This window comes from Haemorhous mexicanus, chromosome 6 (assembly GCF_027477595.1).
Source record: "Haemorhous mexicanus isolate bHaeMex1 chromosome 6, bHaeMex1.pri, whole genome shotgun sequence".
Taxonomy (NCBI): Eukaryota; Metazoa; Chordata; class Aves; order Passeriformes; family Fringillidae; genus Haemorhous; species Haemorhous mexicanus.
Genome location: NC_082346.1, coordinates 18,596,221 through 18,613,298, shown reverse-complemented (window position 1 = coordinate 18,613,298; position 17,078 = coordinate 18,596,221). Strand labels below are relative to the sequence as shown.

At 50.6% G+C, this 17,078-nt stretch overlaps 1 protein-coding gene across 2 annotated transcripts in view; it reads left to right on the top strand.

Moving 5' to 3' along the window:
* LSP1 (lymphocyte specific protein 1) overlaps positions 1-17,078 on the top strand; it is a 48,749-nt gene that overhangs the window by 18,427 nt on the left and 13,244 nt on the right. For both annotated transcript variants that reach the window (XM_059849065.1, XM_059849066.1), the window contains exons 2-7: positions 6,150-6,302; positions 8,515-8,604; positions 12,170-12,353; positions 13,316-13,444; positions 16,536-16,579; positions 16,751-16,832. In XM_059849065.1, coding sequence (XP_059705048.1) covers positions 6,150-6,302; positions 8,515-8,604; positions 12,170-12,353; positions 13,316-13,444; positions 16,536-16,579; positions 16,751-16,832 — 682 coding nt within the window. The remainder of the gene's footprint in view (positions 1-6,149; positions 6,303-8,514; positions 8,605-12,169; positions 12,354-13,315; positions 13,445-16,535; positions 16,580-16,750; positions 16,833-17,078) is intronic.

The window sequence follows — 17,078 nt, the reverse complement described above, 5'->3', positions numbered from 1 at the left end:
GGTTGCCTGGTGCCCCTGTGAGGGGTTGTGCATCACCTATGGCGTCTGGAAGCATGGAGCATTCCATGTATTTTGCTGTAGCCACAGTCCTGTGAGTGGCATGAGGGGACAGATGAAGGACCAGCCCTGCTTTCATCCCTCCTCCAGGGTCTGCTCCTGCCATTTGCCACCAGCTTTCTCAAGTGTATCTTGTTTTGCTTGTGGGAGCAGTAAATTACTATCCTGGGGCTTTCCCTGCCTGTCATGCCACAGTGACAGGTCAATCTTTGCAGGGGATTTTATGAAGGCTAAACTAGGCAGAGTTTTATATGTGGCACATGTGATGCGTGGCTGTACATCTGCACATCCTTCTCAGGGCAAAAAAGGGATGTGCTTGTGCAGAGGAAATCCAAGATCTGTTTAAAAAAAGAAGAGTTGCTTTTATTTTTATAAGGGAGATAGGTCTCTGCGATGCTAAATGTGGTCTTCCTTTTATTTCTGCTTGATGAAAGTTTGGGATGTATCATGTTCTGTTCAGATGCCTTGGTGTGTCCTTATCTCCCCATACGTGCTCCCTCTCCACAGCCCCAGAGTTCCAGCAGGAGCTGGAGATGGGCTCTGTGGCCACTCCTGGGTGTGAAGCAGCTCTGTCCTGCTGTTCACATCCTGAAGGTGACCCATGATTTAAAGGAGAAATGGGGAAACGTGGCCAAGACGGCACAGCTCCGTGCGGGGTGGGGAAGCTTGGTATGAGAACAAGGCTGAGGGTGAAGCACATAGATGCATTTTTTCCTCTCCCCCTGCCCCCCTTCTTGTTCAAACTCTGTAGCCTGGGCTCTGAACGGAGCAATGCAGCTGAGGAATTACATGAATGTATGGGAGGGAGAGGCTTGTGGAGTATCTCTGGCTGCCTTTGACTGACACGCTGCTGTTTCGGAACTAGAATAACTCTCCTGAGGCGAGGCTGAAATAAACTTCAGGATGTGACATAATAATTCTTGATTTTATTTCTTTTCTCAGTCTCCCTGTCTTGTGCTGCTATCCTCACCCCGTTCCTTATTCAGTGGGACGATGACCCAGCTGTAATCTTTGCTATCCAGCCACGTTACTCCTAAGGCATGGAAACCTATGACTTCTGTGGTGGCCTGACACCAGTGGTCCTGAATGACATGAGTGGAGGCTTTATCTGTGGATTTCAGCATACTTGACTCAGTCACACAGAGCCATTATATGCCACTAATAAGTGATTAATTTGTTGGCAGAAAGTCAAGTGGCTGAGGGAGCTGTAGCCTTCAGAGGGTGTGCTCTTCCCTTTCGTGTGACAGGGTGAGCTGCACATCTCCTGCCAGCAGTCAGGGCCCTTTATAAATGTGTGATAAATGCAATATGAAATAAAGCCTGGCAGCTCTGCTCGGCAGCAGATGAATTTGTGGATGGTCCTAGGCCATGTTCTGCACTGATGTGGTATCTCCCACTGTGATAGGGCAGTGCAGGCTGCATGGAAGGGGAAGGTCCCTTGCATTGGTTCTGGCATCTCCCTTTCCCAAACCTCCACAGAGAGGAGATGGGATGGCTGCCCTTCCCAGTTCTCCTCCAATTCATGCAGCCCCATGGCTCCCAGGGATATCTCTAGCTGTGGTGGACGCTGGGTTTTTCAGAGGTGATAGGGTAATTTATCTTCTGGGGCTGCACATGGCTCCTCCTGCATCCTGTTCCCAAAACCTCTTCCCTCTTGTGCCCTGGCTTTGTGGGAGCAACCTACCCAACAGAGGTGGCAACCAAAGCCAGCACACTCCTGGCCTGGTACCCCAGTGAGCTCAGGAGACAGGAATGTCCAGTGTATTGGTAGAGGGTTCCTGAATTTTTCTGGCGCTGCTCTGTAAAGCCCAAAGCCTCTGGGAGGCATTTGATTTTCCTTTCTGGAATTAGCTTTAGTGCTGAAGGTTGGGCTTGGGCCAGCAAAGCTTCCTTTGAGCCGTCAACCATGCAAAAGACTCCTTGAGTCTGCAGAGTTTCCCTTAAACACAGCTCATCTGCTGCCAGAAATTTCCCTTGCCTGAATATTAAAATCTCCTCAAGTGCTGGTGAGGAATTGCCCGAAGGAAACGTGACCTTCCCAGCCATGCTGGCTTGTCTGGAGTGGGCTTTTGTGGCCGTGTGGAGCAGGGCAGCCAGAGTGTGGGTGCCTGTACTGCTGTGCAGGAAGAGGTGTTCTGCAGTGCAAACAGAAATAAAGCCCCTCCCTTGGCTGGGGGTCCAGAGGGAGGTGAGGTCAGGAGCTGGATCTGAAAGAGGCAGCTGGCCCTGGTCAGAGCAGAAATCTAAGCATCCCAAATGCTTGGCAGGCACGGTCTCTGTGGGCACAGCTGAACCAAGGTGCTTTCAGCTCATCCTCACGCCTGCAGGATGTCCTCAGGAAGAGAGGAGCCCATTCCACAAAGCGTGTTTGGCTCAACCAAGCCATCCAAAAGCTGTTGGCAGAGATGTAGGGACCGTGTAAGAGAAATGACCCAGCCCTGTGATGAGCTCTTGCTGGAGCAAATCTTGCCACAGCTCTGGGCTGCTGGGGCCACTGAGGTCTCTCTACCTTTTCTCCTCCCTTCTCCAGTCACACTAAAGTCTGTTTAAGGGGGGGAATTTCCTTTCACATTGCATGAAAATCCCTCTGCAGAGGGGTTTTATGAAGGCAGATGGCTGGATTCAGGCATGTAGCATGCTGTAGCTCATCTTGCAGCTCCTCAAGCTTCAAGCCTTGCTTTCCATTTCCCTATCCTGTGATGGGTGAAATGAAGTTTTGGTCCCACTGGCAGCTATGAGTCTGCTTCTTCCCCAGACCTGCCCAGCTTGGGACCAACCTGGGGCAGTGCTGGCTGGAGGTGAAGGTACGTGGGATCAGCCTTGTCCTGAAGCACTGGGTAATTATTTCTAGGATTGGGAAAGACGGTTGTGAAATACCACTGTGGGCTGAGCACGCTGAGTTACTGAATGGGGTTGTGAACAATTAGAGCAAATGGGAGACCATGGCCCCGTTCTAGTAAATGGAACCATTTGGAAATTAAATCTTTCCACCTTTTTGCTTCGAAAGGCAATTTAACAGCTGACCCCCTGCTCACACTTGTGCTTGTCCAAATTGAAATGGCACATTTTGTCTGGGGTCCAACAAACCCCTGTAGCTGACCCAAACACAAGGACTTTGGCAAGGCTTAGTTTCTCATTTGCTTGTGTTTTTTTGCTTCATTTTGTTTTGTTTGTTTTTCACTAAAGACAAATATTTGTGCTGCTCGGTCAGTCCAAAAGTAATCATCCTTTTTCCTTTGCTTGTCAGTGTGATTACTGAACCCCAACACATCACTTATTAAACCTCCCTCCCCTACCAGCCTATTTGAGCATGACAGAGAGCTCAGAATCTGAAAATAAATTCAGTTTAGGTGTTTGCTGGAGTGTGCTGGTATCTTTGAATCTGTGGGGGCTTTACCTGCAGCCCTTTTTGCTGAGCAGAGGCATGGTGTTCTCAGCATCGCAGCCCCCCCAGGATGCTCGGAGTGTCTGAGGCACATCCCAGCACAGCAGCGGGCAACCTGGAAGCTGGGATTGCTCTGTGACAAAGCTGGATTGCTCTGTGACAAGGGGAGCTGGGAAAGTTATTTCTCTGCTTTTGCAGAAAAATCCTTCTCCCCAGAACGGTCGCCCCCGGCTCTGTCCTCAGCCTGCTCGGAGGATGCAGGGACAGAATAGCGAGCCGGTGAGGTCATGGGGAGAGAGTTAGTCACATCCAACTGGGAAAGGGAGAGCGCTGCCAACCAGTGTTGCTCTCACAGTGTGGAAAGCTCATGTGGTTCAGAAGGGACCCCCCCCTCCAGAGAGAGCACCCTGGCCAAGCTGGGGATGTTGGTGGAGCACCGCCTCTGAAGCAGCTTCCCAAGGAACTGGTGGAAGGAGTGAAAGATTTTAATCAAAAACTTTTTCTGGCATGAACGTGGACTTTGCTTCTCATAACTGGGGCGATATGGGCGAGAGGGGGTTAAGAGCCTTTCCGAATTGGAGACTATCTGGAGCTGTCGCACAAGGGAGGGAGATCATGGCAGAGTTTAATGAATGACTTCATTTATATATTAAAAAAAAAAAACCAACAACAACATGGTGGCTTCCTGCCAGGTCCACAGACAAGGGTTTCTATGGGAACCTGAGGAAAAATAATAAATAGGAGTGTGGGATGAGTAGGGAAGGGAGGAGGGGAGCTCAGGCTCGGGTCTGGGTCTGCTTTGTTCCTCATGGAGACCAAGGTGGCAAGGGGCGATGACGGGGTAAAAAGGGAAAGAGCTGAATTTGGTGCTTGCAGAAAGACCCCACCCAAAATAAGGCAGGCAGTGGCTACACTGCAGTGGAGCATTCTCTTGGGCGAGTCCTGGGGTCTGCTTTGTTCCCTGCTCCTCTGTGGGCACAGCAGGCACAGGCAACCTTTCTTCACTGGGCTCACAACCTGGCTTTGCTGCCTTGGGGCAGGTGGGAGTTTGGGAGGGCAGGGATTTGGAGTCGTCCCCAGCTTCCTGACAGGATGGTGGTGGGACCACTGTGCAAAGGGATGCTACTGGGGCTAAGCTCAACAGTCCTGCTCGCACTGCAGAGGAAAATAGGCTCTGAGTGAGTCTTCCATGGAAAGGCTAACAAGGTTCACAGTGTAATTAGAAAGGCTACGTTTTTCATCAGTTAATCCCAATGGGCTTCCCCCCCCCCCCCCCGCCCCCATTGCTGGATAGGGAGGTATATGCCCTGAACTTCAAAAGAAAACAGCTTTTTGGTGAGACCCATGGAGAAGTGAGGCCCTCTTACGTGCTTGATAGTCCACACTGAGGGCATAGCCAGGCAGGCTGGCAGAGTGGCACTCCTGGGGCCAGCTGAAACCTGTCCCTCATTCACTCAAACTGGGCTGAAACACCTCTCAACTAAGGCATTTCTGTTTGGATTATTTCCCTTCATTTTCTCTTCCACAGGCTCTTTGTTCCATTCTGAATAATGTTGCTCTGTATCTCCCATTGAGCAGGTTCATCCTCAGAGAGCTGTGCTCCTCAGGGTGTGCCTGAGGTGGGGAAGTGCAGGTTGGTCTGGGTCCTGCTGCTGGTGGGAAACCGACTTCCCAGCTCACATTTGTGTGCCTTCCTGAAAGACATTTCTGTAAACAGGCTTGAAAATGCCAGGGGAAACAGCTTTTGTGTCTGCTTTGGACCTGGCTGAGCCAGGTGTGAGTGGGGTGAAGGAGGCATCAGCCCCAGCATCAGTCCTGCGTACCACAGATCAGACCTGCCCAGCTCCAGCTGCCATCACAGGCCCTTTGGGGGAGTGGTGGCCACCCCATGGCATGTCCCTTCCTGCCTGAATCTCAGCTGGTGCTGCCAGTGGAGCAGGAGCTGATCCCACGTGGGGGGCGCCTGGACTGGCGTTATCACCGGAGAAGGAATGTGGCATCCGCCTTATCGCTTCCTTGGGGATGCAGGAGGCTGTTCTGTTGACAGAGGCATTATTGTGCAGCAGTTGAGATGTCTGGGAGAAGCCAGGGCAGGTTTTTCTTCTCTGCAGGGTTGGCAGGAGGCCAGTCAGGGCAGAGCAGGGCAGGACATAGGTGCTGCCATCCGCCGCTGTTTCTGTGGCTCCTGGTCAGGCAGGAGCAGCTCAGCTGCCTAAGGAAACTCATCCCCAGGGTACAGATCTTGCCTTCTGTGGGCCAAAGCTTGAGAGGGTGGTGTTGGATGTCTTGCAGCACTGCAAGACCCTTTACAAACCCTTCAGACACCTTGCAGCATTGCAGGACCACTTCCAAACCCTTCCAAATGGGGGGTGCAAAGCTGTTTTTGCAGGGAATGGTGCTTTGCAGTGGGCTTCAGCCCACAGGCAGGTGGGAAGAGGATATGTACCACATCTTCCTTCTAGAGACTTGCAGGCTCTCCTGCCCCCCTCTCCCAGTGCCTGTGTCCCACCTTGTCCTTGCCCATCAGTCTGTCCCACTGCGGAGCTGTGCTGGTGGAGGTGAGGATGCCGCTTGGAGGTGGCGGGAGCGCTCCTCTGCAGAAGGCTCCTGCTTGCTGGGGCGACCCCAGACACCTCAGAGGATTGTTACCAGGTTTCACAGGACTGCCTGATGGCATTAAAGATGGGTTTTCCCTCTGGCTTGGCAGGCTGACAGCACAGTGGAGCGTGGAAGATGAGGAGGAGGCGGCGAGAGAGCGGCGGCGGCGGGAGCGGGAGAAGCAGCTGCGGTCCCAGGCAGAGGAGAGCCTGAATGGCACCGTCCCCTGCCCCGAGAGCGCCGCGCTGGCACAGCAGAACCAGTAAGAAATACCCGTGGATAAATCCTCCAGCAATGCACGTTTTCCCTGCAGCAAACCCCTCCTGCAGCCACTGAGTGTGTGTCCCTGGTGTTTGGGGAAGATGGGGAAGTTCCCTGACAGGTTTGGGCTGGGGGATTTGCAGGCACTAGCAAATGGTGTGCTTTCTTCTTAGGGCAGAAAACCCCACAGGTCCTGCTTGGATTGTTTTCTTGGCTGGAGGCTGAGGGTTTTACTGTCCTGAGAGTTTGCACTGGGACAGCTTGGGGCAGGCTGGGCTCTGGTAGGGAGTCCCCATTGCCAGTGATTTCAGTGCTTGGGTAAATTTCAACTTGGGAGTCGTCCTACACTGAAAGTAATGGAGTTTCCTGATACATGGAAAGACAGATGTGCCTGAGGAGGTGCACACAATCCCAGGCAGATCACAGTGCAAGCAGTCACCTATCCTTGCTAAGCTTCCCATTCCTTCCTTGGAGGATGCTGTCCTGGCACTGGGAAGCATGAAGCAGCACCTGAGCTGGTGCAGTTCAGAGCTCCAAGGGTTAAAATTGACTTTGTGTTTTAATGGGGCAAGTCCTAGATGGAAATAGCTCAGGAGGCATCTATGGAGATGCTGAGCTCTCTGCTGTCAAAGAGGAAACACCTGGAGCAGGGATAGGATGACATCCCCAGCATCCCACGACACATCCTACTGCAGCCTCCCCACGTCCATGGTGCAGCAGTCCAGATGCTGTGCAGCACTGGGGCTAGCACAAAATCTAGTCTGCACTCTGAATTGCCAAATTCTTGTCTCAAAGTCCTCAGTGTTACCACTATTCAAGTGTTATTTCTAAATCTATTGAACACAATGGAAAAGTGGTGGCAGGATTTGGAGTTATAGTCACAGAGAAGCAACATCTTCATTTTACTGAGAAAAAAGCAGAAGTTATTTATGAAAACCTATTTTTTTTTCCATTGAAAGATCATTTTTTTTTCCCAAGATGCTTCCAAAATTATTCAGGACTTTTTTTTTTAATATAAAAGCATTGCAAAACACCTTCACAATCTTTTGTGGAAATACACACGGTGATATTCTGCAGACAAAGCTGCTGCAGTCTGCTCTAAAAGCAAACAGAAGGTCTGGAAAGTAAGAATAGTCATTAGCTTTTCCAAACCCCCACCCTCACGTGGGGGCTAGGAAATAATTTGAAAAGGTGTTTAAAACAGCAGATGAGATCTCTGGTCTCTGCTTTGCTGGTTGGTGCTGTGAGCAGGCTCAGGCCCAGAGCAGTGTGCAGTAACCCAGCCTGCAGGCTCCAGTCCTGTTGGCACGGGCACAGCCGTGCTGCTGGCCCCACAGCACCACTGGCATGGCCCAAATTCAATTGAGTGCTTAAGAGGACAATGACAGGAACAATGACAATGTCACTGACACTGACATTGAGTGCTTAAGTGGACAATGACAAGAACAACTCCTAAAACGAAGGGTTTTGCTCCCTGCTCCATGATGCCGAAGCTTGCTGGGCCAGGCTCAACCCCAAGGATGTTTCTTCTTCTCTGGCCATTCCCTGGTTTTGTTTACAGCTGCTGACAGCCACCTGGGCTTGCTCATGCAGCCAGGGTCAGCCCTGGCTATTAATCTTCTGAAAAGCTTCATTCTCTCTTGTGTAAATCCTGCCCCCTCCTTCCTGTGGCTCTTCCCACGCTGGGACTTGTCCTATCCATGTCACTCCCCTTAGTTCAAACCCACCCTTGCATTTTCTTGCTCCAAAGGGACAGAGTGACCCTTCTGCTCTTCCTTACCCCCACTAGAGAAAGCCAGGAACAGTCAGGAGAACAGAGGGTTTGCAGGAAAAAGGCAGGAGTGTTCTTGGGAGCCAGAGGGATGGACATCAGCTGAAGTGGTGATGATGGGGCTGTGCTGGCTCTGTGCTTCTCCTGGGGCTGGGTTTGCAGAGGGACACAGGGAAGCTGCCAGTTTTCTGACAGCGTTCAGCCAGTCAGTCTCCCTTGCTCCCTGGGAGCTTTTCTGTTATCCTGAGCACACATTTGTGGCCAGGGCCACAGGTGCTGGAATGATTTTGCCATGGCTATCTTCAACAGTACAGCTCACCCGGAGAAGAATGAGTGGAATAACTGAAAGGAGAAGGACTGTGTCAGGCTGTGGCTCTTCCAGGCCAGGCTTAGGCCTTTTTGCACGCCTCTCATGCTAATTTTCCTTCTTGCTGTGTTTCAGCTATGACTTTAAGCCATCTGGGACTTCGGAGCTGGAGGAAGACGAGGGGTTCAGTGACTGGTCCCAGAAGCTCGAGCAGCGCAGGCAGAGGTGGGTCGGACACAGATGAACCAAGGGGAGGGGTACCCCTGTCCCCAGCAAAAGGACTGTCCTGAGGAGGGGTGACCAAGCCCAGGTCAAGTCTAGCATGTGTAAGAATGAGGCCATCAGCAGGACAGAGCAGGCCCCACAGCACTGGGACAGATGCTCTCTGCCTGCCCTTTGGGCTGGCAGGGGGGAATGGCCCAGGGACTGCCCCAGGCTTGGGGATGTTTGGATTGAGCTTTGTGCTCCAAGCAGTGGCAGCCTGCCAGGACTCCTGGGTTTGGAGGAGTGACAACAGCAGATTTAAGCCACCTGAGCTGCTGCAGGGGCTGAAATGGTCTCTAACATAATCCAGGCCAGCCTAAAAAGCTGTTCTAAGTTATTGCTGCTTCCTGGCTCATGTCAGCATAGTGGGTGTTATGGCCCCAGCCCACCTTGTGCCTGACTCCTCTTTGAGCAGGGAAAAACAGGCAGCAAAGAGCCCTGGGAGCCCTCCCATCACTCCTCCCTTACAGAACTCCTGCCTTAACCACTTCCCTTGGATACTGCCTACCTGCACATGAACTCTGTGACTCAGCTCTCTTGGCAGCTTGATTTTGTAGGGAATTTTTGACATAGCCTCTTCTTTAGCCTGAAGAATTCTTTGCACAGAGAGGTGGTGGATGCCCCTTCCCTGGAAACATTTAAGGTCAGGTTGGATAGGGCTCTGAGAAACCTGATCTGATTGAAAAGGTTCCGGCTTATTTCAGATGGATTGGACTAGATGACCTTTAAAGGTCCTTTCCAACCCAAACTATTCTGTGACTGAAAAAATGCTTAAGATTAATATTTACTGCTGAATAAATAAAAATGAGCTCAAAGTTTTGTTACTTTTCTCCAGACCTTGTGGTTGAACCACGTTGCAAGCTGTACCTTTGCAGCCCTGGCCCCACAAGCACTTCTCAAGCACCTCCAAGGCCTAGCACAATGTAATTATAACATCTGTGGGAGCAATTAGAAATCATCTGCTTTTTGGTTTGCTGCCTCTTTTTCCAGCCCTCCTTGCAAAGAGCTTTTCTGGAAAGAAAGGCTACTGCTTTTCTCTCCTTGGCTTTCAAAAGGGAATTAGTTGGAATTGACATTATGCTCCCCTGGTATTTCTCGTTGTGTTTTTATGTGTTTATCCTGTAGCTGAGCAGGGGAGGTGCTGTTCATGGCAGGTGAAGCCCATCAGTGAGAGGTGGTACTTTAAAAGCAGGAGCTGTAGGTGGAGGCTGGTTGGGAGAAGCAGCTGAAGGAGCTCAGGTTCTGTGGGCTGGCAGGGGGTGAGCCTTTGTAAAGGCTGGGCTTGCTCTCACAGCAGGGGCTGTGCCCTGTAAGGTCCTTGCAGCAGCTTTCTCCCTGGGGAGCTGCTTCATCCAAGGGGCAGCCTGGAGGGTGCTGAGAGCACAGGTTGGTTGTGTGTCTGCCTGTGCTGCCCTGTGCTGGGACAAGCAGTGCTGTGCTCAGGCTTTCCCAGCTCCCTTTGCTCCTGTTTAACTGGAGATGGGGCAAATCCTGGGTTTTAAGTGGTGGCTGTGAAAGTGTGGATGGAGACAGCTGCTCTCTGTTGGATGGAGCTAAACCAGGTCCTGTATTCCCTGAGGGCCTTGGTGCTGAGGCACATTTTCTTTTTGGTCCTGGCTCTCCTCTTTGAGGAGCTATTAGCTGTATGCAAGGAGGTGAAGCTGTGCCAGCCTAGCTGCCCCCCATACAACGTTGCTGTGGTGTGAAAGGCATCCTATAGGCTGCACTGTGTTTGCTGGCCTTAATTTTTAATATGAGCTTGCACTTGAGCTGGAGACATTGCTGCCATCCTGGTGGAGAGCTGCAAGCTTCCTGGGCCTTCAGAGCCTGTTTGCTCTTGGTGAGAGGATGATGAGAAGCAAGTCAAGTGAGCCAGCATATGCATCATCTTTTTCCCCATGTAGTCAATGCAGAGGGCTGGATGGGTGCTGACCTGTGAGCTGCCTTCCCAGCAGCAGGGAGGTGGGTGGAAAGGTCTTGTTGGAACTTGTTTTTGTGTTTTGGTGCTGCCTGTTGAGGGAGGGGCAGTGAGTCAGCCTTGCCCTTTGGCAGCTGCCTGCTAGCCAGCTCTCTAGCCATGCTCTCTCTAGCCAGGCAATTTTCTAAGAACTGGGTGGGAGGAGAAAGCTCTTTTGGCTGGGGAGAGTAAGATGGCAATAACAGCTTGGTGCATGGCTGTGAGCCAGTGAGAGTTCTGGGGCTCTGTACTCCCAGTGTCCCTGTGCCCAAAGGCATGGGCTGCTCTGCTCTTGTGAAGCTGATTGCATAAACATACTCCTGGGTCTCCTCTTGCAGCCTTGGAGACCTGCAGCAATTCTCTTGTAGCAAACCCATTGTGGCTTTTAAACCCCTGAGCAGGGGGGTGACCCCATCTGCTTTGGAACTCCTTTGTTTTGCTGGGCTATGAGATGAGTGGTGTGAGTAGAGGTGTAATTTTTTCCAGTGGGCAAAACTGAGGCTTGGGACCAAGTGTCAGTACAGCATTGCTTGTGAAGCCCTGTGCCTTGCCCATGGAATGATTCCAGGGGAGTGGCTCTGCAGCCTTGCCCTAGAGTTCAGCTTCAGAAGCAAGTTCATGTGTTGTTGGTTGGGCTCTCCTGCAGCAAGAGACTCTGCTAACATGGAAGATGAGTTTAGGCAGAGAAAGGCTGTGTTTGGTGCCCTCTTGTATTTGCAGGGTTCCCCAGATGGGGAGAGGAATGATGCATCTGACTCCATGTTCTTAGAAGGCTAATTTTTTTTTTTATGATACTGTATTATATTAAAGAGTACTGTACTAGAGAATAGAGAAAGGCTACTTGCAGAAAGCTAAAAAGATAGTAATGGAAATTTGTCTCTTTCCAGAGCCCTGACACAGCTTGGCCGTGATTGGCCATTAAGTCAAAACAATTCACACGAAACCAGTGAGACAACCATCTGTTGGTAAACAATGTCCAAGCACCTTCCAAAGCAGCAAAACACAGGGGAAGCAAATCAGATAATTATTGTTTTCCTTTTCCTGTGAGGTTTCTCATCTTCCCAGGAGAGAAATCCTGGGCAAGGGGATTTTTCCAGAAAATATGATGGTGGCAGCGCCCCACTTGGAATTAGTGCTTGGAACCATGGGAGCAGCATCAGATTTGTGTTTGACTGCAGGATGTGCACCTGGAATTTTAGCTGTAGCCAGGCAGGGAATTGAGCCAGCACCACATCATGGCAGCAGTGTCCTCTCTGCCAGGGGTTTGAGCAGAGGGCTCTTCTCTGCTTTCCTATGGGCTTTGGCCATCATGATGCTGGTGATGGGCAGATCCCTTCAGCTCTGCCACAGCTCCTAGATGAGCTGAGTCTTGGACACTTTAGCGGGGGAGTGAGATGTGACTGCTGTTGCATCTGGGTGCCTGGAACTGGCTGTGAGCCCTGGTGTGGAATACCCAGCATGCTGTAGGCTTGGGGAACTGATAAAATTGGATTTCTAGGGTGTGAGGTACCTCATGGTGTCTGTAGACTCATAATTTGCTTTTATTCTTTGCTCTCTCCCCATCTGTAGGTCTCCAAGGCAGTCCTACGAAGAAGAGGACAGTGGTGTGAGAGAAGCTGAAGTCAAACTGGAGCAGATCCAGCTGGATCAGGAAAGCCCAGAGGAGAATATGGTTATCAGAGAGGAAGAGAGGCTGTGCCAGCAGGAAGAAGAGGTTCAAGAGCCAGAGGAAGAGGAACAAGCTGAGCAAGAGGTGGGATCAGGAGGAGCTGACCTTCTTTCCAGAGGGTGATGGGAGAGCTGGTGCTGGGGGCTGCTCTCCCATGTCCTGGCTCACCATTGCTGCTGGAAACTGAGCCCATGCAGATGTTAGATGTGATTTCATGGCATAACCTCGGGCTGGTGCCACTTTTGCCTGTGTGCTGTGCCTTGTTGTGGTCACTGCAGGCAGCCTCTGCCCTTTTGTGAGGGGGGTTGAGGTTGCTCTCAGAGTTTGTGGTGGCTTTGCCATGTCCCTGTTGTGCTGAGGAGGAAAGTGCTATTTCTCCTGTGGCTTTGTGGGCAGTGAGTAGCTTTACAGGAGAACTCAAATCTAAATTATACTGCTTGTTTTCCTCTCCCCAGCCTTTATCACACCTTTGAAGCTCTTAGTCTTGATAGATCTCTCAGCCTTGCATTGCTCCCAGCTGAGGTTTTTTTGCTCTGATAATTCCTGGTTAAGGGGAGGGGGAGAGAGGGACAAAGCTGGAATTCAAGTGGTGTGCAAGTCAGGGGGCTGAGCTTCAAATGTCATTTGTCATTAATAGACTTTGGCTGTCTGGAACTAGTAAGATGCTTGCATTTGAACTGTGTGTTACCCTTTACAGCCCTTTCTTCTAAAGGCAGCTTCTCTTTCCTTTTGGCCTCTAAAAGAGGACTTAATGTTTTCCTATCTCAGTTGTGGTAACAGATCTTTATAACTGATGCAAGGACCCCTTTTCATAGCATTTGGGAATCTCGAACCTTCAAAATTCCTGATTTCTGCCCTCCCTTCTAAATGACATATGAGCTTCTTCCTGAACGTTTCCAAATTAGATAATGTTAACTCGAAGTTTCTGTACTTTTGTGTTTATTTAGTGTAAAGCAGGAAGCCTGGGAGACGGGAAAAATCACTGTTGTTGCATAATAAGCAGTTTGACCAGCTCACTTCCTGGCTTGTTCTTTTTCTGCACTCAGGAAAAAAAAAGAAGGCGAAATGATGGAGGGAAAGAAGAGACCCCAGAGAAACGCCAGAAGGCCCCAAGCCTTGCCAGCCTGGAAGAGGAGGAGCTGTGCTCTGACCACACTGCGGTGTGCTCCACCAAGGTTTGTGTTCCTGAGGCCCCTCTGGATGTGTGACACCTGTCACAGCAGAGCGCCCAGCCAACGATGAGGATTATCCAGGGTTTGCAGCAGTGTGGGCTGTGAATCCCGTTACCTGTCCTGCTGCAAGCTGAGACAAACCACCTGAGCAGCTTGCCTCATCTTTCATGGCTGTCAACCTCCTCTCCTCCTGCTTTGCCTGCATGAGCTGTTGGAGGCTGTAGCAGTCACTCTAAAAGTCTAAAGCTCATTGAGGACTCCAGGGAATATTGTGATACTCAGATACCTTTAACAAAATTCACAAGAACTTAATCTTAATGAAATTTCCCTTCCAAAGGGAAAAAGCCCCAATAACTGAAACAGTGGCATTTCTTTCTTAATTAGAACAAAATATATGACTTAAGTTGTTTAAACAAATGGGGATTTCTGATCTCTGAAGCATTGTGTCCTACCCAATCACATCTGTTTGCATTGGTGCTCTTGTGAAATTCCCATGATTAACACCACCTGAATTGCATCTTGTGATTTGTGTTGCATTTACTACAGATCCTCAGTTCTGTTTGTGTGCTTTTGAATACAATAGATACAGATAAGTGTTTCTGTACTGAATGGGTTTTTTCTGCCTTTGTAAGCCCTAACCTTTTTGATTGTAGCAGTGAGGGAGATGGTGAGGAGTTTGTGCAGCCTGTTAGTCTGCTATTAGAGCTAGATTTGCTTTTTTTAAAATTTAGTTTTGCACTATTTGTGGCTTACTTAATATTTCCTGAGTAGGAATGATTGCATGAGTACTCTTTCCAGTCACTAAATAGATGGCAAGAGGAAGGTTTCATCATCTGCAGCCATCAGATTCTTGCTCTTAGCAGAGAATCCATTTCATAGTCAAATTAAAAGAGGGGAGACAGAGTAGGTGTGGATGCAGGCTGGGTGCTAATGCCAGGTTTGAAAAGTGGTGGGGATAGCCAAAGCATATTCCTGAAGTGGGACTGGTGGGAAAATGTGGAAAGTGCTTTCAGCAACTTTTGTGTGCTGAACCTTCTGTCGTTACAACCCCAAAACACAGATAGCTTCTCGACCTCAGCTTGACTGGTGCTGCTAGGATTAGCCCAGGGGAAGGTTTAGAAATGCAGTCTCTGTTTTGTAGTGCTGATGTCAGAGCTCACCCGCACACTCAGCTGGATGTAAAACTGTTCAGGAAAAATATGTGCTTGGAATCTTTCCAGAGGGAGGATGATCTTTACACCCCAGCTAGCAGGGCTCTGTGAGCACTGAGAACTAAGCACACTGGCCACCAAGAAGGTGTTTTGGCACAGGAAGCTCAGCAGAAGCCCTGCTTGTAGTGGAAAGGCAAAAGCACCTGCAGTCAGGGGAGTGTGCCCCTGCCAGATGTGGCTGGTGGGGGCTGGGTGCACACCTGGGGCAGGCTGATGCTGGTGGGGTGTCAGGGCTTCAGAGGGCCAGTGTGGCCTCAGGGCTGAAATAGGGGGAATGGAGGCAAGGGGGAGGTCTTGTACCAGTCCTGTTTTGTCACAGGCTGCTAGTGAGCCCTGAGCTTTGAGGCTGGCTGAATGAGCAGCTTTGGTTTCTTCTGGCCCTCACAAAGTGCTTGGGACCAGGGAAATGCACAATTCTCACTGCAGAGAAATGCCAGGGATCGGGGGAGATGGTCTCCAAATAGCACAGTGAAAGTTTGTTCCTCCCTGTCATACTGAGTTACATTGCTACTTAGAGCTTTTTCTGCCCCCCACTGTGTTTAACCTGGTGCTTGTTCATTACCTTTCAGAAGTGCCTCTGTGTGGTTTGCACCTGCACACCATCTCCCTGGCAGGGTGGGCAAGGCTTTTTCCTATTGACATGTACTTGTGTTTGGGAAGCTGAGGCAAAGATCTACCAGATTCCCCTTTCAGGTTGGTGCTGTGCCCTGTCAGGTACCAGCCTGCCCATCAGTGAGCAAGGTGAAGTCTCTGAAGTCGTGGCTCAGAGACAAGCAGCAGCTCCTGCAGAGGAGTGAGCTGGCAGCAGGCAGACAGCCTGCCCTGCAGACAGAGCTGGCTGACGGGCTTTTGCTCTGGGGGGACCCTGCAGAGTGGCTCTCCCCAGGTCATCTCTGTTAGCCAGGGTTGCACTGTTTGGTTGTTCTCTAATGGGCCTCGTGCTCCTGGGCACAGATGGTAAATGTGTCCTCTATGTGACACTGTCTTGTCTTTAGCTGAAATTTAGCACTGGCATCCTGAAAGCATCTTAAAGGATCATTTAGTGTTGTTTTTTATCTGCTAACTTGGTAGGTGATGTTTCCTGTGGCACAGGCAGCAGTTTTACAGGGGGAGAAGGCTCCTTTTTACTTGGTTGCTGCTCCTTGACTCTGTGGGAGCTGGTGTTAAGGAAGCCCCCCCTTTGGCTTCAAGGTGATTTTTCTCTCTGTTTGCTTGTTTTCTGGGGCATGAAAGAGTCACAAGGTTTAGCAACATTTCAGCTTTCCTTTCCTGCAGTGGTTGTGAACTGTTTGCTTGCCTTCCTGTCTTGGCCAAAGAGTTATTGCGCAGGAGCCTCTGGTGCAAAACTCTTTCACCTGATGGCTTGACATGAGGAGCTGCCTCACAGGTGGCTCCATGTGCTGATCTGTCCTGTCTGTGTGCTTCTCTGGTGTGGATAAGCTGACCTAACCCATGCCTGTGCTGCTCCCATGCTTGGCTTCTCTTCTGCAGATGTGGTCTCTAGTCTTCCCCCTTGTGTTTCTGTACTTGCCATTTCCCTTTTTGCGTCTGGCTCGGAAACCAAAGGTCTGAGAGAGACCTTCTCCTTCACCAGAGGGAGTGGAAAAAATGGTCTTGGTTGGTGTTTCAGCTGTTAGTCAATTCACATATGGTTGGTTTGCCCCTGAAATTGGTTGGGATTCTCTTCCCCTGCTTGGAAAGAAGGAAGAAAGGGAGTGCTCACTGACTCTCTGATCTGTAGGGGAACATGGGGCCTGAGTGAGTCATGTCTAACCAAAATATGGGTGAGAGATGAGGGCCAAGGAATGGTCAGCAAAGGTGGCCTGCATCCATCTGAGGTCCCTGGACAAAAGTCATATCTTTGTCTTCTTTGTCCCCTTTAGATCACGGACAGAACTGAGTCGCTGAACCGCTCGATACAGAAAAGGTAATTCTGGGTTGGCCTCAGGGGAAGGCAGCTCGCTTGCTGCAAAGGGGGATGGTCAGCAGGTCCTGCTGTGGGGAAGGGCAGGAGTGACAGGCTGCCTGTGGCTCACAAAGTCCTCCCTTCTGCCTGAGGCACTGGGGGAACACCTTAATTCTCCTCTCTGTTCTGCAGCAACAGCATAAAGAAGAGTCAGCCTCCTCTCCCTGTGTCGAAGATTGATGACAGGCTGGAGCAGTACACACAGGCTATTGAGGTGGGTTGCTGTGCTGTCTCTGCCCCCACCCTCCCAGGAGCCCTCTTTGCTGGTGTTGCTCCCTCACCATGCCTCTCAGCCTTAGCACCTGTGAGATGACAACTAAATTGTGGGCGTTCCCTTGGGTGGGAGCACTCCTTGCTCCTGTCTCTATGTCCCTCCACAGCATAAAGTGGGTACCTTGGCAAGCTGTCCTGTGCTTTTTTCATGTTCTGTGCTTAAAGAGTGGGAGTATCTGACAGGAAC